The 26,086-nt window shown below is 33.1% G+C and overlaps 1 protein-coding gene across 2 annotated transcripts in view; it reads left to right on the forward strand.

Moving 5' to 3' along the window:
• LOC143238519 (thioredoxin reductase 1, cytoplasmic-like) overlaps positions 1-25,162 on the forward strand; it is a 37,487-nt gene extending 12,325 nt beyond the window's left edge. For both annotated transcript variants that reach the window (XM_076478807.1, XM_076478808.1), the window contains exons 5-14: positions 1,630-1,772; positions 2,342-2,457; positions 9,932-10,160; positions 12,148-12,240; positions 13,246-13,322; positions 16,634-16,787; positions 17,977-18,084; positions 21,149-21,244; positions 21,542-21,676; positions 24,533-25,162. In XM_076478807.1, the coding sequence (XP_076334922.1) occupies positions 1,630-1,772; positions 2,342-2,457; positions 9,932-10,160; positions 12,148-12,240; positions 13,246-13,322; positions 16,634-16,787; positions 17,977-18,084; positions 21,149-21,244; positions 21,542-21,676; positions 24,533-24,595 (1,214 nt within the window). In that variant the 3' untranslated portion in view covers positions 24,596-25,162. The remainder of the gene's footprint in view (positions 1-1,629; positions 1,773-2,341; positions 2,458-9,931; positions 10,161-12,147; positions 12,241-13,245; positions 13,323-16,633; positions 16,788-17,976; positions 18,085-21,148; positions 21,245-21,541; positions 21,677-24,532) is intronic.
• The last annotated feature ends 924 nt before the right edge of the window (positions 25,163-26,086 follow it).

Genomic DNA, 26,086 nt, shown 5'->3' on the forward strand with positions numbered 1-26,086 from the left:
GTTCTCTTTCATCACTCTCCTTTCAATTTCTTCTCTATACAGTTGTTCAGACCCTGATTGTTTTCTTTTTCCTATATGACCAGTACACTGTTACCTTTTTTACATATTTTTTGTTTACAGATAATTAAAATAGTTATTTACTGCTGTGTGGCCTGTCTATTTCCCAAGATTTATCTTCTTTCACTTTGGCCAGTTTGGTTAGACAACTTTTCTGACTTGTCTTTTTTTCTTTGAAGGATGGCATTTTTCATCTCTATAAGGTCATCTTCAATCAAGTTCATCATCACATGGTTTTTTTTTTACTCTGACCATTAATGTACTCTTGATAGGATATTGTAGGCAGAAATGTGCATGACTCTGACACCTCTCTGTCACATTACTTACACCACATTTTAGTTGCTTCAACTTCTTGGTTTGCTTTCGTTTTGTTTGCCATTCTGTATTTCCTGTTTGGTCCACAAACATCACCAGTGTTCTCCCTCTTTTGAAGAGACAGAGAACCCATATCTTCTTAGTAATAAGCTGCTAGGGTAGTTGATAGGGGGAATTCTTCCTTTATGATGGTGTAGACCTACTGATATAAGGTCAAATGGATTCACCCTTCAATCAGAAGTAGAACAAAATTGTCTTTCTGGAGGTGTAGGACAGGTTGCCCCCATATTAAGGAACAGTCCATTCTCAGTAGTTCTGACCAACTAGATGAGTCTTAGGTTCTTCTCACGATTCCAGTCTGAGGTGATTCATTTGTGCCCCTGCATATTCTTTTAAATATATAGATTAATAATGTAAATATTTCTCAAATTCAGTATGGCCATATGTATTGTCCAAGTCACACTTATTGCATGTGGTTTACTGATGTACTGAGATATATGTTTTGGTTGGGCAGCCTTCACATTTTTCCAACCTCTACAACACTAGCACTCTGCTGGAAGTTCATTTTGACAGAACCTTTATGCACTACTGGTTGTATTGGGTTTGAGGTAGACCTGGTCCACCCTACACACACTAGTAAAAAAAACACCACATGAGTTTTTCCCTTTCTACCACTATATTTTCAACAAGGAGCTCATGTTCTTTTCCTCACATGAAATTGTTCCTCAGACAGATATTTACCTCTCTATAGTACCACCCACCTGAGGCTTCACTAGCTATTTAAAAATTTGGGGCTCAAGCCCATAGGTGCAGGAATATTTGATGTTCCAGTATGATATTGATCACAGCTTTCTGTTCTGATTTTACAGGACATCAGCTGAGAATTCTGGGCTAGTGCCTAACAATTTCTTTTCCTTCACTTTACCTCCTAACTTTGGGTGTGACTCTTTTGCCTCATAAAAAATGAGTTTTTGCTATATACAAAGTGTTTAGGTGAATACTATGCATGGATGATGTGTCATTCTCCTATTGATAGAAGTATATAGCCAAATATTAATATACCTGTGCAGTGCATGTTATGACATATAGAGATGGGAGTTCTATTTAAAGGCTTGGCACATGTGCAAAAAAGTATTCAGCATTGGCACAAAGTGTTAGCTGTCTGTTATGTGGAGAGATGAGTGTCTGCCTGAAATACATCTTTCAGAAAATTTTAATAATGGTTTACTTTTACTCTGTAATTTACATATGTTTAAGTTCACCACACTTGGGAGAAGATGACAGAAGAGATTCAGAACTATATTGCCTCTCTCAACTGGGGATACCGAGTTGCTTTGCGTGAAAAGAAAGTTAAATATTTCAATGGTTATGCACAATTTGTCGATCAGCATAAAATTAAAGTAAGTTACAGAAACAAACTTTTGCTAACTGTTTAATATACAATACTCTGTGATTCAACTTTAGTTGTATATTCAAATACTATATCTTTAGTAGTTTTTACTCAGTTAAGAGTATAATATTTTTAAAGTAATTTTTCTGTCATAATGGATATATAAATTCATTGCAGTTTCTTGAGTAATCCTATTGATTTTTATTAAGAAAGCATCACGTGAAAATGACCTAACAACCAAAAGTGTACTGTGTTCCAACTGGCATGTTACAAATGAACCTTTATAAGTAATAGCTATCATAGCATAATACTTTGAAAAAAAAACAAAAAACAGTGCAGATTTAAATTAACAAAGACATAATTTTACATCACCACTTGAATATTTTTAAGATTAAAGAATTTAATTATAAATTTTTTAAAAATGTATAATACAATTCATATGTAAGAACATATAACTATCAGATAGTGCCTTTTCGAAATCAGAAAAACTTTATTGCAGTCTGAAGTCCATGTTGCTTTTGTGAAAATTCAGACTCTGTAGTTCTAAAAAACATTTTCACACAAATGTATTTCTTTTAGGCTGTAGATAAAAAGCAAAATGAAACTTTCCACACTGCTAAACATTTCATAATTGCCACTGGAGAACGGCCCAGATATCCAGATTGTATGGGAGCCAGAGAATTTGGGATCACCAGGTAGGAAAAATCTTGTAAAATCAGTTTGGGGAAACAAAAGCTTCTAAAGCTTAGATTGAGATAAATAGAACAATTACATTAAAAAAAAAGTAAAACCAGGTTTAGACAAATACGGAAACTATTTGTGAAAAAGTAGATGGGGACAGTTAGAAAGCTTTTTTTATAAAAACAGAAGAAGCTATGATAAACCAGATTAACACAAGCAGGCAGTCTTGATTAAAGCTGTGATAAACCAGGTTAGTACAAGCAGGCAGCCTTGATTAAAGCTATAATAAACAGATTAACACAAACAGGCAGTCTTGATTAAAGCTGTGATAAACCAGGTTAGTACAAGCAGGCAGCCTTGATTAAAGCTATAATAAACAGATTAACACAAGCAGGCAGTCTTGATTAAAGCTGTGATAAACCAGGTTGGTACAAGCAGGCAGCCTTGATTAAAACTATAATAAACAGATTAACACAAGCAGGCAGTCTTGATTAAAGCTGTGATAAACCAGGTTAGTACAAGCAGGCAACCTTGATTAAAGCTATAATAAACCAGATTAACACAAGCAGGCAGTCTTGATTAAAGTTACAATAAACTATGTTAGTACAAGCAGGTCATCTTGATTAAAGCTGTGATAAATTAGGTTACTACAAGTAGACAGTCTTGCTGTGCAGTATGCACATAATACATAGTTTGTTCTTCTATAGTATATTTAGAAAATGTTATAATTTTCTGATTTCTGATTTGTACCTACTGAAAGCATTTCTGCCTGAAGTGTTACTTTCTAGTTTGGTCTGGAAAATTATCTACTGTTGCAGGTAATAATTTTATGGTTTCTACTTTACATTATGTATGTAGAGGATTGCTTTATGACTGTTGATATTTCAAGATTTTATGATCCAATTTCTGATTGGTCAGCTGCCAAGAGAGTGTGTATTGTGAATGTAATTTAGTCCTTTTCAGACTCATTGCAGCTTTGATGAATTCAGGACTTCTGAAGGAAAATAATTATTGTTTTTTGTATTTTTAGTTTGTTGTTACGTTGCTTGATTTTTCTTTATTTTACATCACAATTCCAAGGACTTATGAGTAAGAGCAAAGAAGAGTATGTAATAACATGCTAACCACACTGTGTCTGTAGTATCCAGTGCTGCTGAAGCCTTTTGTCAAAAACGAGAGCTCATCAGACTGGTAGAAATGCAGTAGACATGGCAACGGTTGAGATGTTATAGTCTACTACAACTTGGTTTACTTTTATTCTAATTTCACTTTGTGTAACAACTTACAACATCATGTTGTCCTTCTGTAATATTAAATCCTGTTTTAGAATAGCAAGTTATAAAAAAACATATAGTTACTTAATTTGAAAAAGTTTAAACTTTAGTATTATTCAATGAAAACAGAGTTTGTAATTTAAAAAGACTTGTAACTGTGAGATCAAAGGCCTTTGTAATTACTGATGGTGATAAATTTATTCTGATATGGTACTTCCTTTCTCTCACAAGATTAGCTATTCTCATCCAGTGCTATCCTCTATGTGCAATGTTTTTCTTTGCACATACCACAAGCTTTCTGCTTCTCTCTGTTGAAATCATTCAATTTTATGCATCAGTTCTCCACCGGTAGGGACACAAAATACTTATGTGACATATATGTCTCCCTCTATATGCCTCTACTGAACTGTCACTTCTTCTTTGGCAGGACTTGTCATCAGACATGTTCCTTTCTGTTTGTTTAAAGTTTCAAATTCATCCTTTAGTGTACTCACAAAGTAGTCTTCATTTATTTCACTTCCAATTTCTATTAAGAATGTTTCTTAACTTCACTTTAATCCAAGTTTATTACAGTCACATTGTTATTTATGTGTTCAATTATTCGTTGAATTTTCCTCATTATGAAATCAAAAGTTTATGTTACCACTTTAAAGGTCACTCTTGCAACTAGTGCTATGTCTCATGCCTAAGGTGTGACAACTGCATTTCTTCTCCAGGAGATTGAACATTACATGGGTCAACCTTTTTCTCTGAAACTTGCCCCACTTTCTTATAAACAAGCTGAGCCTGTTCAGAAGGATGAGAACTTGGATTGCCTATTTCCACGTCCTGACTCTTTTGTGTACTTCCTTAATACATGACCAACCTTCTTATCCATATTTGGGTTCCACCCTCAGTTAATTAGCTACATGCTGACCAATTTGCCTCACAATTAAGTGAAGGGATTAGCAAGCCTCGCTCCTTCCTCCCACGAGCCTCAGATCAGCTTGCTCTTGCATATCATTGTGCAGACTGTACCTTTTCTGGACCAGCAATTGTTAGGTTCCATTTTGCTTGTTTGGAGTCTTGTCCCCAAATATCCTGTAAGTCTAACACATGCCCAATCTACCATCCGTCTCCTCTCTGTGGCTCTCCACTGAAAATCCTGAGGGAGTTTCTGGAGACATCCTCTCTCTTCTTTCCTCCATGTTGAGTTGTTTATCATCTTTGGCTCTGGCTTTATATATGTGGTCCCTCTGTTTTTGGGACCTTCTAGGTTGTAAGGCAATTTTAACACACATTCATTTAACATCATGCTATCTTTGGAATTTATATATAGATTTATTTCTATGATGATATGTCTCTGACACAATCTCAGTTTCGTTTAAATCACAAATTGCATCAGTACAATAACAGTCTACTCCTTCCAGCGAGCATCTGTTGGAGGTGATGCAGGAACTACTATCTCAGCAGGTCATTGAACCTGTTCTACATCCTTCACAAGGTTTTTATTCCAGACATTTTGTTGCTTTTAAGAAACTGGGACCTGCAAGCTTGCCATTAATTTACCCACATCAGTTGCCCTGTTTTACTGTGAAGTCATTTTTTATCCTACGATGGGAATTTTCTCTGGGCTTATGGATGACCAAGATGGAAGTTGCCTGTGCTTATCTTCTCATCCCTGTGTCCCCATAGTCTCATCTATATCTATGGTTTGTTCATCACAAAATGATTTGTCAGTTTTATGTCCAACCATTTGGGCTTCCACCCCTTACATTTTTTGTCGTGGTCAGAGTTTTTCTTGCTGTCTTTATGCTTTGTGGTTGTGATTCTGTTGTTATGGACGAGTGGTTTCTTATGGCTCATTTTGAACTGGAGTCAGACAACCATAGTCATTAACTTCTTATAGTAACTCCTTGAGTTGACTGATTAATCAAATTGAGAAGTTCTTCCTCTGACCTACCCAATATCTTATCCACTGGGATGTCTTTTTCAATACTTATCTCAGTCAGCCCCAATTTTCTTCTTTACAACCTTTTTCCATGGAAATGTTAATGTGCTATGCACTTTCTGCTCATGAGGTTTGAGGATATGGTCTTCATTGATGTCACTGGTTCTCAGTCGTGTGCACATGCAATCCCTTCAGTGTGCTTTTCATGATCAATGAAACCTTGCTTTGTCAGCTCTCATTATCTTTCCACCTCCCCTGATGGATAATCCGCATTGATAATTAGTTAAGACCCGTATGTGGGCAGGTCTCTCATTTCATTCTCCTTGTCGAGATTCATATATTTTCACGGATGCATCCATTCAGGGCTGAGATGCATGGGTCAGTAACCAGGAAGCTTTGGGTGATTGGTCTTTAAATGAAAGATCTTTGTATATTAACATCCTAAAGCTTTTCACAGTCCATTGGGCCTTGAATCGCTTCCTTCTTCTCAACAGACTGTGATGATTAATTTAAAAGAACTCTATGGTGTTAGCACATACCAGTCATCAAGGGGACACTTGGTTGAAATATCTCTTTTTTTTTTTTAACATTGGATCTACTATATTGGACCCACGTGCACCATATTCATCTCTTTTACTGTCATATTCCAACTGTTTTCATTCTTGTGGCAGATTGTCTTTCCTACCCTAACCACCAACTATATCCAACAATATTCTTTTTGCAATAGATTGGGTTTCCACACCCCTCAATCACAAGTCACCCCTTTTTGGAACACAGTACCTCATAACTGTCAATGCCTTCAGCCAGGATTGGTCCCACAAATTCCTTTATGTTTATCCTCTCATACAATTACTTCATCAGATGATCTCTCTCATCCATACCACTTCATCTCAAGTTCTTCTGATTGCTTCTTATTGGCTAGCTCAATCATGGCTTTCAAAATTACAACTGCAGTACCTCTCCTTTGTCTCTCTCCCTTCTTTGTCAGCCACAATCACCAGGTGTTTGTACAGTCATTCATGTCCTTCATCTTCATGCCTTACTTTTATCCAGTCCTTGGTAATGAGATCAGTTTTCTTCTCTTAAGATTTCTTTTTTAGCTTATTCCATATATGTTTCATCAATGGAGGTATATCAGTGCAAATGGAAAGTGTTCCACCATTTCTCTGTGACTCAGGGATTCTCTACTGACTGACCTACTGTTACTCATGTGGCAAAGTTTCTCAAGTGACTTTTTGCCCAGGGGCTTCAATCTTCAAACTAGCAGTTTGCCTTATCCCATAAGTTTTATTTTTCCTCATACCATCAAATTTTCGTTTCTCCTGTTCTTCCAATATTAATGTGTTTCTTCCCGATTCCTTGTTACCCTAGATGGTCTAATTTTCCAGACTGGGCATTAATGTGGTCTTCCATTCCATCACTTTACCTCTGTTTGAACAACTTTTCTCATGTTGCACGTTTCACCTTTCCCTTACAATGTATTTACTTTTTCTCTTCACCTGTAGGTGTCAAAGGTCTTATTTATTTGCTATTGACATTTTACATATGCTTTACCACTCTAACTGCCTTATCCTTTATTTGGATCATTTCTTCCTCCCGAAGACCTTTGCAACTAGGAAGAGCAATTTCCTTTTTTCACCTATTTCCCTTCCTTCTATTTCTGATCTGTACTCTTGTCCCGATTCAAATAAAGGTCTGTATCTGGTCCATACTTTTCATTGTTATATTGCATGCCCAGCTTCCTTCTGTGCTAACCATTCCTCACTCTTTATACCTTGATATCTTCCTGTGTTCAAGATCTTTCCTCTTCTTTCCTCACCAGTTTGGTTTGACATTTGATTTGATTGGCTTGTTACTCCTTGTCTTCTTCATCTGGGAATTTATTCCAGGTGTATTTTCATCATATTTTACACCTCACCAGTTCCCTTGCATCTCATCTTTGTCAGCCATTGAAAGAAATCCTACAGTAAGGCATGTGGACTACATCCAGTACATTTGTCTCCTATTACTTACACAATATCATGGTTTCTTTTTCATCTTCCATGTGTGGCCATTCTTCAGGCTTCAGCATGACTTTGACTTGGTAAGTTCATATTCATACTTTTCTTTCGTTTCAGGGATACTTACTTAATTTACTCATTATATGGATAACACTCTCGCATGAATGGTGCCTAAGCAGGTATTCTACAACTTGAGATTGGCACTACAAAGCCATGTTGATTTGCACTTTATCTTCCACGTCTTCACAAAACTCACAGTTGAGATGGAGTGTTCCACAAGACTGCTTGTAGGTGAATAATTTCATAATGTAATTGCTTCATAAACTTGCTTGTTCTAATTCATACCACCCACAGACTGCATGGGTAATCCAGAGTGGGATAACTGCCCATCCATCTCATGCCTTATATTGAATAAATCTTTATGGCTTGTTTTTCAAAATAAAGTTTCATGGTCACTATTGCAATGTCTCAGGTGATGATGTTCCTTCAGGCTCTCTGCCCTTTCTTCTAGTGGAACATGGCAGTCCTTATCACTTTCCAGTTTGAAGCCACTGGGTTAGTTGACCATGGAGGCACTTCTCTTCTGAATTGATTTCATACAAAGATGGCTATAACCATTCAATGTATAGTAGGGGAGGGGAGTGGTATTCTGTGGATGAAGATGATGTGCTATCCTCCAATATGCAACATACCCTTACAAAATGTAGTGTAATGGTGTTCTGTGGATGTAGAAAATGGGCTGTTCTCCAGTATGCAGTGTATCCTCACAAAGGAGTGAGATATCAACTTGCAGTTCACCCCTTCATTAGGAGACCTTGTCCTGTCTTACATCTGTATGTCAGCATCCCATGGCTGGGTTTTGGAGCTAGAGTCGAACCAATTAATGTAAGTTTTCATTCATTTTTATGATTGTCTGTATTCCTTCTGTGATCATGCTCTTTCTGTGTTGTGTGTCATAGCATAGGTTAGGAAGGTTGTTCTGATTCTTGTTTTTGTTGTATCTTATTATAAAGATGTTACTCTTTTCACATAGTTCTGATCAGTTTTGCTGTTTGGGGAGTTTATTTATATTTCATAGACATCCTTTTGATACTGGATGTAGGGTTCCTAGATCGATAGATCAAAACCAACACGCCATGCTGAGGAGGTGGAGTGGTTACAGATTCTACTGGTATCTTGAACTTGAGGAGAAGATGGTGTGATACTCATCCTAACCCCATATGGATGTTTTGGATGTAACTGACTTATCAAGTACAGTCTATCAAGCACAGCCATTCTACACATAGTTACACATCCATTGTTTTATCACCTTTATACTTTGTTGGATTAAGTTACAAATATATTTATGTGATTAGGATCACTATCCTTCCATAGTTCTCTCCCATTTGGATGTGTTCATCTCCTATTCTGCTCTTATCTACTACACATTTCATGCATGGGCAAAGAATATACCTGGTTCAGAAATTGTGCAGTTCCCCTCATAAGATCTATGAAATGGACTCTCTCATTTCCAGGGGTATCCTTCAGATGCTTTTGGGGGGTACTTATGCCATTCCCTCACATCAGTCCCACAACATAATCAATGTGGGATTCTAGTTAATCTTGTGAGAGGAAAGGAGAATGGTATCAGAAATTATAAGTTTCCTAAACTGAAAGCGTATTTCCAATAGGTACTTCCCTCTTCTCACACTTCCCACTCTTTCTCCCCACTTTTCTCCAGTGGGGCTTATGTCTTCTGCTAAACTTCAAACTGGTAGTTTGGTAGAAGTGTATAGAGGGCGTCACATATGTCACATAAGTATTTCACACTCCAATCAGTTGAAAAGTGACACATGATGACATATATGAGAGTGTGTGTTTTCTTATAGCAAAGCTACATTGGGTTATCTGCTGAGTCCACCAAGGGGAATCGAACCCCTGATTTAATGTTGTAAATCCATAGACTTACCCCTGTACCAGCGGGGGACTTTACGTGAGAGACATGACTTGTATCATGTGTAAAGAAATAATTTGCATCTAGAGGACAGTACTAGATGAGAATTACTAATTCTTGTGAGAAGAAGAAAATACTGATTGGAGATATATTTTGAGTATAGGAAAATTATAACTTTAGAATTTACAGTTCAGACATTCTATTATATTACCGTTTATAAAATGAACCAAAAAATATTAATTGATGTATATTTTGTTAGGAGTACATTTCTTAAGCTTATTCTATATGGTGCATATTTATTAAAATTCAGGAGAATTTAGACCATTAAAATTAATTCTTTTAAACTTCCAGTGATGACCTCTTTTCATTGCCGTACTGTCCTGGAAAGACGTTATTAGTTGGAGCTTCATATGTGTCTCTTGAATGTGCTGGCTTTTTGAGAGGAATCGGCCTGGATGTAACAGTGATGGTTAGATCTATTTTACTGCGAGGATTTGATCAAGACATAGCTGAGAAGATAGGAACTCACATGTCTGAACAGTGTGAAATTAAGTTCATTCGACCCTGTATTCCTAAAAAGGTTTGCTTTTACCAGAATATATTCAGCTGTTTCCTTGGAATAAAAACGTATAAAGATGAGTTCATAAAAATTAAATATAAATTAGTGAAATGTAACTACATCCAAATTTTTATTTTGTGTTGAAGAAACTTTTATTTTAAAAATAAAAAAAATTTGTTTTTTACTTAAATCCACAAAGCTTTCTGGTTGTCTGAAACTAACCATTGTTAGTATAGGTAAAGAAGATGTCTATTCTGAATATGTGAAAAATTAAATATTGATTGATCCAATTCTTCAAAAACAAATAATTTATGTATGTTTGCATGAGCTTACATCTCTATCTGAGATATATAACTGATGCTTAAGAAGGAAGTTAGTACATTTTTAACATTATCAACAAAAGTCTAATCAGCTTTTAAATGTGTGCAAATGTGTATACAAGGTGATTACGTGTTCCGAGATAGTTAAAAAAATATTGGGAAGTTTCATGAATGATATTTCCCTAAGGGTTTTGAAGGAGGTAAGTTAATGATTGGATGTATGAGCCACGTACTAGTATCTCTTGTAAGTCTTTCAGTAGTGACCTGAGGATCACAGGTTTAAATCCCCATCCCACCATACATGCTTATCCTTTCAGCCATAGGAGCATTATGATGTGCCGGTCAATCCCATTATTCATTGGTAAAAGAGTAACCTAAGAGCTGGCAGTGGGTGGTGATAACTAGTCATAGGACCTATGCTATTTTTCATTAATATAAATGTCATAGATGAAGAAAGTTTTTAGTAAATTACTTAAATTTACAGATCATATTAAGGTCTTGGGTGTTGCTAGCTGTGAAGAGGATGCTGCTGATTTATAAAAGGATTTAAATCATTTATTGAGTTGGGCAGATTGGTTTTAATTATAATAAATGTAATATAGTGCATGTGGGTTATCATGATTTAAATTATAAGTATAATTTGGATGGAATTATCTTAACAGTATCATGAGAGAAAAGGAACTTGGTATAATAGTTGATCAGTTTCTAAAGTTGTACAAACTAGTGTTGCTAGTTGTATGGCAAATAGAATTTTAGATTGTATCTATTGAAATACTGATTACAAATCTAATATGTTTATTATTTCATTGTATAAGTCACTGGTTAGGCCACATTTGGAATATTGTGTTCAGTCTTGGGATCCTTACTTTAGAAAGGACACTGTATTGTTGGGAAGAGAGGAGTTAGAAGGGATCTTAATGAAGTGTTTAAGATTGATGAGTGGATTTATTGTGTTGATGTATGAACTTATTTTAGACTTATTGGTGAAAATGGTAGAACTAAGGAGCATAAATATAAGTATTAGCAAAGTAGAAGTCATCCTTAACTAAGACAGTTTTATTTTTATATCAGGGTAGTTGGTCTTTGGAATGGGTTGTTTGTGGATGTTGTGGAGGCAGTAAATTCAAGTGAGCACAGGAGGAAGCTAGATAACTATATGAATGATAAGGGCTGGATTTGAGGGTTTTTTAAATTTTTTATTTAATAGTTTTAGAAAATGGTACAACTTGGGTAGAACAGTAGGTGTCTTTTTGTCCATAGACATTATGTTTTGCTGTAAGCAAGAGAACGAAATCTCAGCACCACATAACTTTTATTTTTCCTTAATTTTCTTCATCATAGATGGACACAAATAAATGACTTAGATAAATCCCTTATATATATATTTATGTATCAGATTTTAAGTATGAATTGTTATGTTCTACTACTGGAAAGAGGAGTGCTTATTAACAATGGTATTTTTAAATATAACAGCATGTTTAAAAACTTCCAGCTGGTTACTTTAATTATGCCAGGATGTTTTTCTATCAAATTTCCCAATCTATTTTGGTATTGAATTATTACTGTTATTCCAATACAAACTTAAGTAGAATTTAGTTATAAATTACTGGTCTTTTTTACTTATTTTATAGCAAAAAATTTTGACAGAACTTTGATCAGTTTTAATCTCTTTTAAATCTTGGTTTAAGATTGAACAGGTGGAATCAGGTCTGCCAGGATTGTTGAGGGTGACAGGGAGCATGGTGGACTCTGGAGAATTGGTTGTTGGAGAGTATAATACAGTAAGATATTGGTTTTGATTAATGTTTTGAGATAATAAAAAGCTCTTAAGAACCTCAACTTAAAAGTGAAGCTTGGAAGTTAATTCATAAACTGTTTTGTGTGAATAATTTTATTATACAACTTAAAAAAGGAAGATACAATGAAACACTTTGCAAGCTTTTAATAAACCTAAAAAGCTCCTCATTATGTGTTGCATGATACAATAAATGCTTTATAGGAATACTTTACATATTAACAATGCAGTTTTGGTCTATTCTAACCATACCCAATGATGTATTTGGACTTATGTAATATTCCTGTTTAATAGTGGCAATAAAATATTTGTGATTATAGATTATTTTTAACACGTGTTCTGAGGACTTTATATCTTCAAATTACTGATGGCCGGATGGTTAGAGTGCTGAAATTGTAATCTGAGGGTTGCAGGTTCAAATCCCCATCACACCAAACATGCTCTCCATTTCAGCTGTGGGAGCAGTATAATGTGGTGGTCAAGCACACTATTCATTGGTAAAAGAGTAGCCTAAGAGTTGGCAGTGGGTAGTGAAAACTAGCTGCCTTCCCTTTAGTCTTATGCTGCTAAATTAGGAACAGCTAGCACAGGTATCCCTCATGTAGGTTTGCACAAAATTTAAAAAACAAACAAAAAATCTGACTCATGTTTATACTGCTCACTACTGGTGTAGTTGGTATATTACATCATATTGAGTAGTTTTATGTGCGTCTTTTCTAAAGCACTCATTATAAAGAATTGACCAAAAGACTGTAAACTCACTCTCTTTTCATAGTTAAAATAAATGGCAAATGTCTAACAATAATTGGTGGAATTAATTGAAATAGTTATGGAATTTTTTCAGAATCTGTAACTCATCTTATTAGGTGCTTGTAACCAACCAAGTCATGAAAATTGACCCATAATTAGTTTTTTAAAATGTGTTTTGATGGTGGTATTCATCAAATATATAATTTTAGGGTTAAGATTAAATTTGTTTCTGGGCATACAGGTTATCTTTGCTGTTGGAAGAGATGCCTGTACCAGCAATATTGGTCTCAATGCAGTTGGGGTAAGAATAAATCCAAAGTAAGTGAATGTAATAGTTTCTTAATCTATATAATTTGGCCAAAATAGCATTCAAAAGTTAGTTACATCTATAATTCTGATGTTTGTAATCCATTTCCACAAAGACATTTTGTGAAGAGTATGTTAGTAAGTTATGATTACTCACTATTTGAGTAAGCTTGAATGTAATTTTTATACTTGCCAAGTTATTTCCATAACTGTTCTCAGTATGCTGTATGCAGATAATAATATATAAAGTGGAAGTGGCAAACAGTGAAGAGGCTTAAGCTGTAGTCAGTTATGTGCCTGCTGTAACATGTTCAGACTACTTCATTGCTTTCATTAGAAGGATTACCAACATGTCAGTTCAGATAACAGTAGGATTGTATAGGCTTATAGTGTGAAAAATGTTGTTTAGGAAAGCAAAAGGATATCTTAAACATTTTTCTAAATTTATGTTATGGAAAATTGATTCATTTTCAATTTAATTTTTCACAAAAAGTTAAAATCTGCAACGAAAACTTCACTGTAAAAAAAAACCACAAAAGAAAATTTCTAAAATTATTAAGTAAACAACAGTATTATATTTAAAAAATGTGTACATTAATGAATAGAACCACAAAAAATCATGTTATAAGAGAATTTGTTTTAAGGGATACAGAACAGCATTGTTGAACCATTGCTGTGTACATGATCTATTTTGTTGTTGAAACATGTTCCTCTTTTTATTAAACTAAACTGTAAAGTTTAATAATTAAAAAATATGCATTTTCAAAAATTATGCCAACTGAGCCATTAAAGAATGCAATTTATTTAGCCTATATCCCTGATAATGCTGAGATTAATTCTATATCATAAGTATATTTTAGGTGCTGTGTTTGTTCTTGGAACTTTTTTCTATTATTGACCATGAGTATCTTTAAGAAACATCACAAATCTTGATAACCTTCCCATGAACTTCGTATACATGTACTGTCTTCCTTGTTTAAGTGTGTACTGTCTTCCATGTTTAAGGGTGAACTGGCTTCCTAGTTTAAGTGCATACTGGCTTCCATGTTTAAATATGTACTGTCTTCTATATTTAAGTAGAACAAAGATACAAAAGTGTTTTTGAGTTTATTCAGGGTTTTGATAAGGACATTGTCAAATAGGATATTGTGATAATTCCAACTTCATGAAAACAGCTTGTTGTTGTAAAGTGCGGTCATATATTTATGAACCTTTGACTTTCATCAGCTTTAAATCATTGTTTATTATCTTGTTAACGATACTGTCAGATATTTATAGTGTATGGTTCCAGATATAACATTTCCCCCATGACTGGGAACAGTGTTGACAGATATAACATTTCCCTCATGACTGGGAACAGTGTTGACAGATATCACATTTCCCTCATGACTGGGAACAGTGTTGACAGATATAACATTTTCCCCATGACTGGAAACAGTGTTGACAGATATAACATTTCCCTCATGACTGGGAACAGTGTTGACAGATATAACATTTCCCTCATGACTGGGAACAGTGTTGACAGATATAACATTTTCCCCATGACTGGAAACAGTGTTGACAGATATAACATTTTCCCCATGACTGGAAACAGTGTTGACAGATATAACATTTTCCCCATGACTGGGAACATTGTTGAATTAAAAGTTTACCCTATAAATTTTTGTTATTTCCCTGATTTTTATATATTTTTTCAATGAAGTAAAAGTTGAAAACTGAAACATTCCAAAAAAAAGATGTTTATCAACAAAATTAAAACAAAGATATGTTTCTCTTGATGATGAGAAACCCACTTCAAATAAAAATGTATCTCAGAATGACTGGTATAGGTATTAACACTTTTACCAGTAAACCAGAGAACAACGTTTCAACTTTCCTAGGTCATCTTCAGGTTAACACACGTTCTCTGCTTTATTAATAAAAGTGTTAATATCCACACAAGCTGTTCTGAGATACAAAGATCTGTTTGTCTGTTGTTCAGTAAAATATTTTAATAAATGGTAAGTTATGGATACAGGAAGTAAATCTTTCTTGTGCAACATTGTAACTAGCAGCAGGAAAACACTGGCTGCTACATATTGCTGAAGAACATGTTTAAAGTTTTCACATACATGCATGTATGCAAGGTAGGTATTTTTTTATGGTGCAAAAATATTATACTTATGTAGGTATAATGCAGCTGCTTATGGCATTTTAACGTTTTCTGCATAGTCTACACTCTTATGATGAAGGATTAACATTTTTTGTCTTGAAATAATTACATACACCAGATCCCCATAGCATTAGCATGCTTTACACACTGATTGTACTTTACATGACACGTGTTAGCTTTCAATCTCACAAATTATAACTGCTCTTTCAAACATTCTATGTTATATACATTTGATATATGTTTATGTTGAGTCAGCTGGGAAAAAGTAACTGAGAAACCAAAATACAAAAATGGCATTGATTACACTGATGTGTGTGTGTAAGTATCATTCACAAATCAAAAAGAGTGTTTGAAAGGTTCATCAAAACCCGTGAAGAACTTATAGCATCATATAATTTTATAAAAGTGCTGTAGCCCTTTCAGAAAAGACCATAATTGGAATTCTTTTGTTCAGATGGTTGAGTTTTATGTGCTGTGTAATATTTAACTAAAATTTAGGCCAAAAATGTCTAACCATATTTTTGCAATGCTCTAGTTATAGCAAAGTGTTGTTATTTTCTTTCCTTAAAAAAAACTGATTTTGTGAATATGATGGTGTGGTGCTACTTGATGGAGACATACTTAGATTTTTCTTTGTGCCTCTACAGTACAAAAGAATGGAAAAGTTATGCATTTTATTCCATGATTCTAAGGTGATTCTTAGAATCTAAGTTAAACATTATTGCTTCCCAATATCTTCCATTTTATTTGATATGCAAAATGTGCTGGCAGTAGGACCTTTACCCCAAAACCTGCTGGAGGGCTTAAAATACTCACCCAGATCTTCCAGCTATAAGAGGAGGGGGGTGCCTCCTTCCACACCTGTGGTACTAAGTTTTCCAAAAATCAATCTTGTTGAACTTTCCTAGAAAAAGCTCTGTATCCTTGATCTTATAATGCATCTATTCCATCAAAAATTTAGACTGTAAGTTTTGCCCCGATTACAAGTGTTTTTATATTTGTACAAAGTGAAATCTAAAAATGTAAATATTTCCAACTATGCTCTAGCTGTATTATACATATTCTCCTTTCCTAACAACTTATAAACTTAGTAGAGTTGTATTAAAACAGAACAGTTAAAGATTTTATCTTGTTCACAAGATGATATTAATAGTCAGTACTTCTTTTTTAGGAATGGAAAGATACCTACAACAGCAGAACAGACCAACATTCCACATATATTTGCAGTAGGAGACATTTTGGAAGGCAAGCTGGAACTGACTCCTGTGGCAATTGAAGCAGGTACTCTCCTAGCTAACCGGTTATATGGAAATGGGCAGCGACAGGTAAGTCTTGACAGTGCTTTGATTAAAGCATAATAGGCATGTATACAAAAAATTAATGTTTTAAATTTCAAAGCATGTTGCACAAGTTTAACTTACTTATGCATTAAATATTCAGATAATATATTTAAACTATTAAAACCTGGATTACTGTTTCAAATATAAAGATAATTCAAATAATGTATCATGTGTAAATTTTCCTGGTTTTTTTTTTTTCTGATACTGGTGCTTTACCCACAAATTATATAAAAGTACATTATGTATTGAGTATGGTTGTATAATAATAAGGTATATTATTATACTTAACAAATTCACCTTTTTTTCACTATAAGCAAGAATAAAAAACAATTATATAACAAGCTATCCTTTGTCACATATTAAATGCCTTTATCTAAATAAGTTCACTGTATTAGGTCCTGCAGTTCAATTACATGAAGAGAAAGAAATATTTTTATGTTCACGAGTTCAGTCCACATTACACTGCTAATAGGACACTTCAGTGTTACATTTTTTGTTGCAAAACGGGAAGTTGAATGTCGCATTTCTTATTGCTAAGAAAACACCTAAGTGTTGATTTTCTTATCTAGAATTAGACAGTTTAATAACGTAAAATTTCTGTTTTTTCACCTCACTGAAGAAGTGTTTGGTAAACAATGAGGATAAACAAAGAATGAACTGTTTAAAGAACAGAAAGTGAATGAACTGTTTAAAGAGCATAAAGTGGATTAGGAGGAAAATAATTTCTTTTACATAATCTTCTCACTTGTAACATTAAACTTTACAACCTAACAATCAGGAAATGTAGTATAACAAGTTAATATGATAGTATCAAATTCAGTCGAAACAACCCTTGTATACTATAAACATTCAATATGGAAATAAATTACATTAATAAAATTTCATATGATATCTAATAATAATAATAAATTGTCAAAATGCTGCATATTTGGTACCATAATATACTTGTAATAAAGTTTTCTTGCTTACCCATTCAAGTTGTCTCCAAAGTTTATTAATATACTTACCACTACTTACACACTTAGAATGAATTTAGGATATTGGATCTATAACAAACTTTATACTATACTGATAAAGATAAATGCTAAAAATGTCCTTATGTTGTTCTGTACCTTAAGAAGCTTATTTTTCTGTTATGTTTATTGTCTGTCTTTACTAAAATTTGATCTGATAGTGTGACTACCAGAATGTGCCTACTACAGTTTTTACACCACTTGAGTATGGTTGTATTGGATATTCTGAAGAAAAAGCTATTGAAAAATACGGAGACGATAACATTGAGGTAGTTGTGCTTCTAATTAAGCTTCTAGAAACGTCTTGTTTGAGTCTGTGATTGTATCTATTTCTAAAAAAATGAAATTGACAGTTTTTCAGAATCTCCAGGTAATTGTGGTGATTGTGTAACATTTTTTTAATAATTGGTGATGAGTAAATAAGTTACTGTGCTCATACAATGTTATATTGTATAGAAGGTAGGCCAATTCTAAAACAGTTGTAAGTAAATATTTCCATGTTTCTTAAGTAAAGTATGTTATATTACTTATTTATTATTATTTTTATTAACATTATTTGTTATACTAATTAGTGTATTAAATGTAATTACTTTTTAATTTTACTTGTTGTTTGTTATTACCCATTTATTGTAAAGATTTTTTGCTTAATATATGGATTTAGGACTAAACTAAATCTCCTAAGCTCTCTGAACCTCACAAGATGTTATTAAAATCATGGCCAAAAATATGTTAATGGCAAGGGTACCCATGTGATGAAACAGTACATCTTTGTGTTTATAAGTAGAAAAATAATAAAAGTATATTTAACATTTTATTTTCCAGGTTGATTTTTAGTTTTGCTCTAAGTACATAGCTTACTTCAATTTGAAGTAAATATTAAACAGTTATAATATTAGTAATGAGTACAAGTGTTTATGTATAATATGGAGTTCAAGGATGTGCATAAAATGGTAATAATAAATCACATAAACATTACATATTATAATGTGAGTTTCATGACATTATTTCATAGAATATTCTTTCAAACAAATTCAGCTAAATATTCAATACTGCTTCATGTGCCCAAGGGAAGATTGGGGGCATATTTTCTCAGAAAAAGTTTGGAAGAAGGCCCTCTAGAATATTATTCATTCCAATTCAGAATCTTAGTTCTTTTACTCCAACTCCCCACTATTTTTTTAATAATAATAATACCAAGAATGAGAAGCAATATAAGTTAATTTCTACATAGAGAAACAATTGAAATTGACAAAGTAGAACCCATAAATGTACAGTTTTTAAAGCATGTATTGAAAGATCTTTCAGCTCCATCATATTAATATTACAGTCTCTCTTTTCATTTGAATCATATAATGAAGAACTTGCACATCTGAGACATTGTTTTGAAAGTTATATAAAAAAATAGCTGAAAACCTGAAATATGAAAAGGTGAAACAATTATGAAAAGCAGAACAAAGTTATCAAGTCACTGCTTTTCTCCATTAAAATGTGTTTGAAACTTTCTGACTGGATCATTGATTAATTGGTTTCAGCTTTTTTATGTAAAGAAAGCTGCATAAGGGCTATCTGTGTCAGTCATCTCTAATGTAGCAGTGAAAGACTAGAGGAAAAGTAGCTAGTTGTCACGGGACCACCAACCCCAACTCTTGGGCTACTCTTTTACCAATTAATAGAGGGATTGACCATCATTTATAATACTTCCATGGCTGAAAGGATGAGCATGTTTGGTGGGACAGGGATTTGAACCAGTAATCCTCAGACTGTGAATTGAGCACTCAACCCACCTGGCCATGCCAGACCTCATTCATTAATAAAAAACAATTTCATCTTATGTATTTGTGAGTTTAAAATTAATTCTATTTACCACTTGGACAGCAAAATCTAAAGTTCTACAATATGAAGGGACTGTAGTCAAACATGTTACTCAAATAATATGTATAACATTTTTTGTTTGTCTGTTAATTGAATTTAGATTCCGTTTTACTGTTTTCTCTTTTTGTGAAGATAAAAATTCAATTATATTTGACACAAGACATTACTATTAGGCCTATTATGTTTTTTATGCCAAGTGTAATTAATTATGATCATGCTGCAACAGCTCAGAATAAGCATTCACAGATTAAGAAAGGAAAAAAAATTACTTTGTATTTTAACTACATGAGGTTTTGAACTGGAAGCTAAGTTTACTAATACATATGTAGATGTTTTTGTTCATTTAGGTTTCCCATTCTTCACTGTACAGACAGGGACAGGTTATTTATTAGGCACAGTGCCTCGGGCCTATGAGGGTCTGTGAAAATTTTCCTTAAAAGTTAATTTTGATCTGGCACTGTGCACAGACCCTGGTTAGTTACACTTTAAAGAAAATGGAGACCCCTATGTCTAAAGTTTCTAAAATAATACCAATTCAGGAGATTATTTTTGTTTATCTACACAGTATCTTAAAAAACAATATAATTTTAGAAAAGAGCAAAAAACAACAATAGCATAAATTGAAATACAATGGAAAAATAGGTTTAGAAAAATTAATTTTTAAAAAATTGATACTTTCACTAAAACTTCACAACACAAGCTACTGAAATTTTAAAATGGCATTTAACACTGCTCTACAGTAGTTGATAACATGAAAAAGATTAAATAAGGCATTCCAGAATCCCAGTTATCTGTTGTTGTGGGCACTGTTTTCTTAACATTACTATAGGATGTAGCCTCTATATCAGTATCTATGTATGTAACTGAAACTCATGCCCATTCATAACAAACGCCCATAAAAAAATTCACACTTTTGGTATTCAAGATTCAGATAATTACAAAAATAACTATAGTATATAAAACGATAATTTCTTTATAGCACAACACAATTTTAAGTAAAAATACTGCCCTGACAAATGGACAAGACTTTCACAAGGACTCTGTGTAAGGGTTTAATTATATCTTTAATGATATGATTTTTAAACGTAGTACTAAGAAACTACTACTTTTTTTCAAACCATTTTAATATATAAAAACATTACAGTTTATATAAGTAAAACTTATGAAAATTTGAGCTTTTACATTGGACCATTTTGATGCATTGAGCTGTATATTAATAAAAAGAATACAATCCAAACAATTTTCCTGTGTAGTACAAACTTTTCTTAGGAAATGTTCACTTTTTACTAATTTATTTTTCATTGAAGTATGAATATTTTGACTGGTAATTATTAACACAAATAGCCAACCCTTAGGTTGGTGTTTCTGCTGGTATTGATAAGTTTTCTTTTTAATAAACAGTTAAAAATTGTGCACTTACTTTTTTAGTACATATTTGATATTTTTGAATCTGTATCTTAGGTCTATCACACTAACTTCATGCCATTGGAGTGGACTTTACCCAAGAAAAATGAAAATATATGCTATGCCAAAATTATTTGTCTGAAACCTGAAGATGTAAGATAATATTGTTAGTTCTTCTAGGTCATATTAATTATTTAAGTCCCTTAATTTATTCCTATAGAGCATAAATAAAAGGTTATGTAAGGAACAATATATATAAAAATCCACAGTTAGTTTTCTTATTTAACACAACAACTTAAACCAAGGTATTTTAACTATATGTTGGTAACAGGTTTCACAGTGTTCAGGTTAATTATTTTATTCATTATCTCTATTAGTTAAATACAAATATATTTGTTTTACTCATCAAGATTGATTGATATTATTGGATACAACATAATTTTTTCTTAGGAGCGAGTCGTCGGTTTTCACTACTTAGGACCCAATGCAGGAGAAGTAACTCAGGGATTTGCTGTCGGAATAAAAAAAGGTGCAACCAAGGCAGACTTTGATTCTACCATCGGGATTCATCCAACATGTTCTGAGGTAATTGCATGTTGATGTGTCTTGTACTACTTTTAATTCAGGATGAACATTAGCTTAACTTCCCTGAGAATTTTGTTACAAGAAACATACATGCATAAACTTGTGTTACTTCCTTATCAACATTGATTGATATTAAAGCAAAAATATATCTTACTTGGTTAAAACTACTGACAAGGTTTATTTTATTTTCCTTATTTTAGTCTATATATCTATAAAGCACACAGATTTTTGTATCTGTTTGTCTCTTATCTAACTATTCCTAGGTCACTAGGCCAATCACAAGCAAACTTTTTTGGAATGATAGTTTGCAACAAGAGACGTGTTCCAAACTATCATTAATAATGATAATCATTAATAATTGTTGCTGTTATTGAGCATGTATTATTTCTGAAGTAAGTTAATGTTAATTTTATTCATACAGTGCCAAGTCCTTACCCCCAAAACAAAATAACTGTTTGTTTTGAATTTTGCACAATGCTATGCAAGGGCTATCTGCACTAGTTGTCCCTAATTTAGTAGTGAAAGACTAGAGGGACGACAGCTAGACATTGCCACCCACCACCAACTCTTGGGCTACTTTTCACCAGCAAGTAGTTGGTTTGACAATCACATTATAACATCCTCAGGGCTGAAAGGGCAAGCATGTTCAATGAATGGGGTTTGAACCCATGATCCTCAGATTGCAAGTTCCTTAACAACCTGGCAACACCAAGCTGTAAAAAAAAAATATTAAATTTTTTCATGAAACAACAATGTAGGGGGAGGGCACAGAAACATCTTACAGATCTCGCAGTGTGCACAGCACTCTTTATAGAGAAGTACATTTTAAAAAATGGTTGTTACTATTTTCCTACAAAGTCACCCTGACCATCACACAGTGTATACCATATTAGTAGATTGGTATTGAGTTCTTAAAGCTAATACGAAACTTTCATTGTGATAATAATGAATCTATATATACAAAAATACTAAAATCTGTGTGTATGTATGTTTGTCCATTATTTAATTTCTCCTAGGCTACTTGGCTAATCTCAACCAAACTCTGTGAGATGATAGTTTATAACAGGGGCATGTTAATAGGGGTTAACAACTCTCTCCATCCCCATTATTGCTGTTATTGAGCACTTCTTATCTCTGACACAAGTTATAAATAGATTCATAGACAGGGCTATGTTCTTAGACAAAAAAATAATAAATGTTCTACAACTCAACATACACAAAGTGTGGAGGGAAGGCACAAAAACATCATATATCTCACAGAGTGTACTAACACTCTATGGATGAATGCAAGGAAACAGAAGTGTTCATGACAAATGTCATGATACATAAACTCAGCTGAAATTTCTACTCCAACAGCCACTATGAGGCTAATATGAATAGCAGTTTCTTGAGTTGTATCCATTTACTACTTTGATCTGTGACCTTTCAACTTTGATCCATAAAATACCCCTGGTGCTAATGACCATCATTAATTAATCACATAAAACAGTGTGAAAGGACATTAAAAGTTGGATATTGAAAGTGTGTAACAGAAAACACCCCCACTGCCACAACTTTGGCCACTGTATCTTCCCATAAAGTTATGCATTCCCTACTAGGACATTGGAAAGTATACAGATTTACAATGCTAAAATTAGGGGTTTGATTTCCCTCGGTGGACACAGTAAATAGCCCAGTGTAGCTTTGCTTATAAAAAAACACATGAAGTTACCTTGACCATCACACAGTAGATACCATGTTTTAAGTATACACATACTGAATTTTTAAAACTTATAAATTACTCCTGACGAAGCAATAATGAATGCTGTAATAGAATGTTATGTTATTAAGTAGATTGTATTAAAGTTGTGTTATTTGTCAGCGCATCTACCATAACATTTTTTAAGTTAAAACCCTGGGCAAAAGACAGGTACATCAGCTTGTTATGAATAAATCATGCTTTGTAAACCATTTTCTATGTGATGTCAGATAGGTCTCCTTAAAAATAGCAAAATAAAACAAGAAGTTTTTTATCTGAATATGAAAATATGACTGAGTTCTAAACAGTGGGAAATAAAGATATCTAAAAATCAGTGATGTTAATTGTAAAGAAATATTTATTATGTCATAAAGCAAAAACAAAAGTGTTTGTGCTTGTGGAGAAACCAGAACAATAATCACTACTGAATATGTGAATAAAATTTCTTCTTTCCATCTTTTAAGAAGAAATTTCAAGCAAACTAAACATGATGAAAATTAAGTAGAACTGAGAGAAAGTAAAGGTTCCAATCATGCAAAAAGCCTCATATTCCTTCTTATACTGTTAACTCTTCCAAAGAACTTGTCAGCTGCAATGTACTGGTATCATCCAGCAAAGGATATTAAAGTCACTAACCCTTTCAATGTGGATGTGTGATGTCACTGCAATAAACCCTTGGGCAGAGCAGATATCTTCTGTAAAAAACAAAAGCTGAAAGGCACCTGAAATTGAATAACTTTAAGAGGTATCTGGACCAGAGGTTTATATCAAAATTGTATAAAAACTAACTATACCAAAACATTTTCAATTCCTATGTATTAATCAAAGCAAGTAGAAAACATAGTATATCTATACTTTATCAAATTCTGCCAAACATGAGAGTATTTGAATCAAATTTCAATTTGTAGGTTTAGGAAGAAGAATATTATATTATTGTGTTATTATTTTTTGAAACCTAAACCTATTTTAACATTTAGATTTTCAATTAAAGTTACAATCATTTTATGTCATTATTACATCAAAAGAATGTTGTAGAAAACATAAACTATAAACGCAAGCTCAGTCTCTTAAAAGAGTTAATTCAACATATTATCCTTATCACATTTTTCTTACTCCAGGTTTTTACAACCTTATCAGTCACTAGAAGATCTGGAGAGTCTATCAGACAAAAAGGCTGCTGAGGTTAATTTCCTGCTCCAAAAAATAGGGAGTGCTGTATCCTATCAAAATGGTAAAACTTTCACACTGCTGAAAAATACTTACAAAATTACTTTCATTATGATTTGACAGTCAGTATTGATTATGTGAAAATTTTTGAACTTGTATAATTTTTTATAAACACTATAAGACTTTAATAGTCATTTGTCTACATAAAAATATGCATACTATATGTCTTTTTATGTATATATTATAAAACAAAATATCATAAACTCTGTATATTAACATAACTGGTTTTAAAACAAGTTGGTTAGCTACTCTTAAACAGTGAAGTTTTTGTTTATATTTCCTACAATTATGAGAACTGAATAAAACCTTCTGTCTTTAATTCAGCATGGTCATTGTAGTTATACTTGTGAAAAAACTCTTTTGACCATTACCCTTAGTAATATAAATGATGGCACTGTTTCAAAACCTGTCTTGGCAGGAGACCAGTTGTCTGATGAGTCAGAGAAGTTTTTAGTTATGTTTTTCTGTGTATGAATGAAAATAAGATAATACATTTCTAATAAAAACTTTGCATAAATACAGTGAATGTTGTTATACTCTTGTTATTGAGTCATTTTACTAAACTTTAAAATGCAAAAGAAACTCAATTTTTGTAAAGAAATATTTCCTATGCTTACAAATAGTTTTCTGAAATTCAAATAAAAATTAGTTTTGTTTTAAAATTAAAAATCAAAGTTTTAGTCATGTAGAAGATAAATAAATCTATGCTATGTTTCAGAACAATTATAGACAAATTACACTGTGCTGGATTCAACAGTTCTGTCTAAACTGCATCTGTGTAGAGAGAATACAAGAGGTGAAATTTTGTTGTTTTCATGAAGCCCCAGACTAGTTGCCATTGTTGTATATACAATTAGGTTTGTAGTATGGTATTATCCTGGTATTTTGAAAATATAACTGGAAGTCTGTCAAAAGATATAGAAGTCATCAGATAAATCTGAATTCTAATTTTCAATCAGTTTAAAGAAAGAGACAAAACAAGTTCTAGGCAAAGTGAAAAGTTGTATTTGCTTATTCAAATAGGTCAAAGTGACCAGTGAAGTGGACCAAAACCAGCACTGTTACTGAATGTAAATCTATGTATTTGTTGAGAGCCTTTATATCTTCTCTTATTGGTGACTGTCCAAAGTAAGAAAACATAGCATCATATAAACAGTTCTGTATTGCTGTATCCCTCAGTGCACGTGAGTTACTCCAGTAGAATAAAAAAGAAGGATTTTGTTTTAAAGTATCATACCTCAGTTGCACAGTGCAGTAATTTTGAAGGCTTATAATAATAAAAACTTGAATTGATACACATGGTTGACAGAGCTCAAATAACCCATTATGTAGCTTTTATGATAAACTACAAAATAAATTTCTGGGTATCACCTGATTTGCCAGTGAATAAGATCACTACTTAACCTTTATATAGTATATAGTACTTCACAGAAATCTTTCTTATG

Source organism: Tachypleus tridentatus, chromosome 13 (assembly GCF_004210375.1).
Source record: "Tachypleus tridentatus isolate NWPU-2018 chromosome 13, ASM421037v1, whole genome shotgun sequence".
Lineage (NCBI taxonomy): Eukaryota > Metazoa > Arthropoda > Merostomata > Xiphosura > Limulidae > Tachypleus > Tachypleus tridentatus.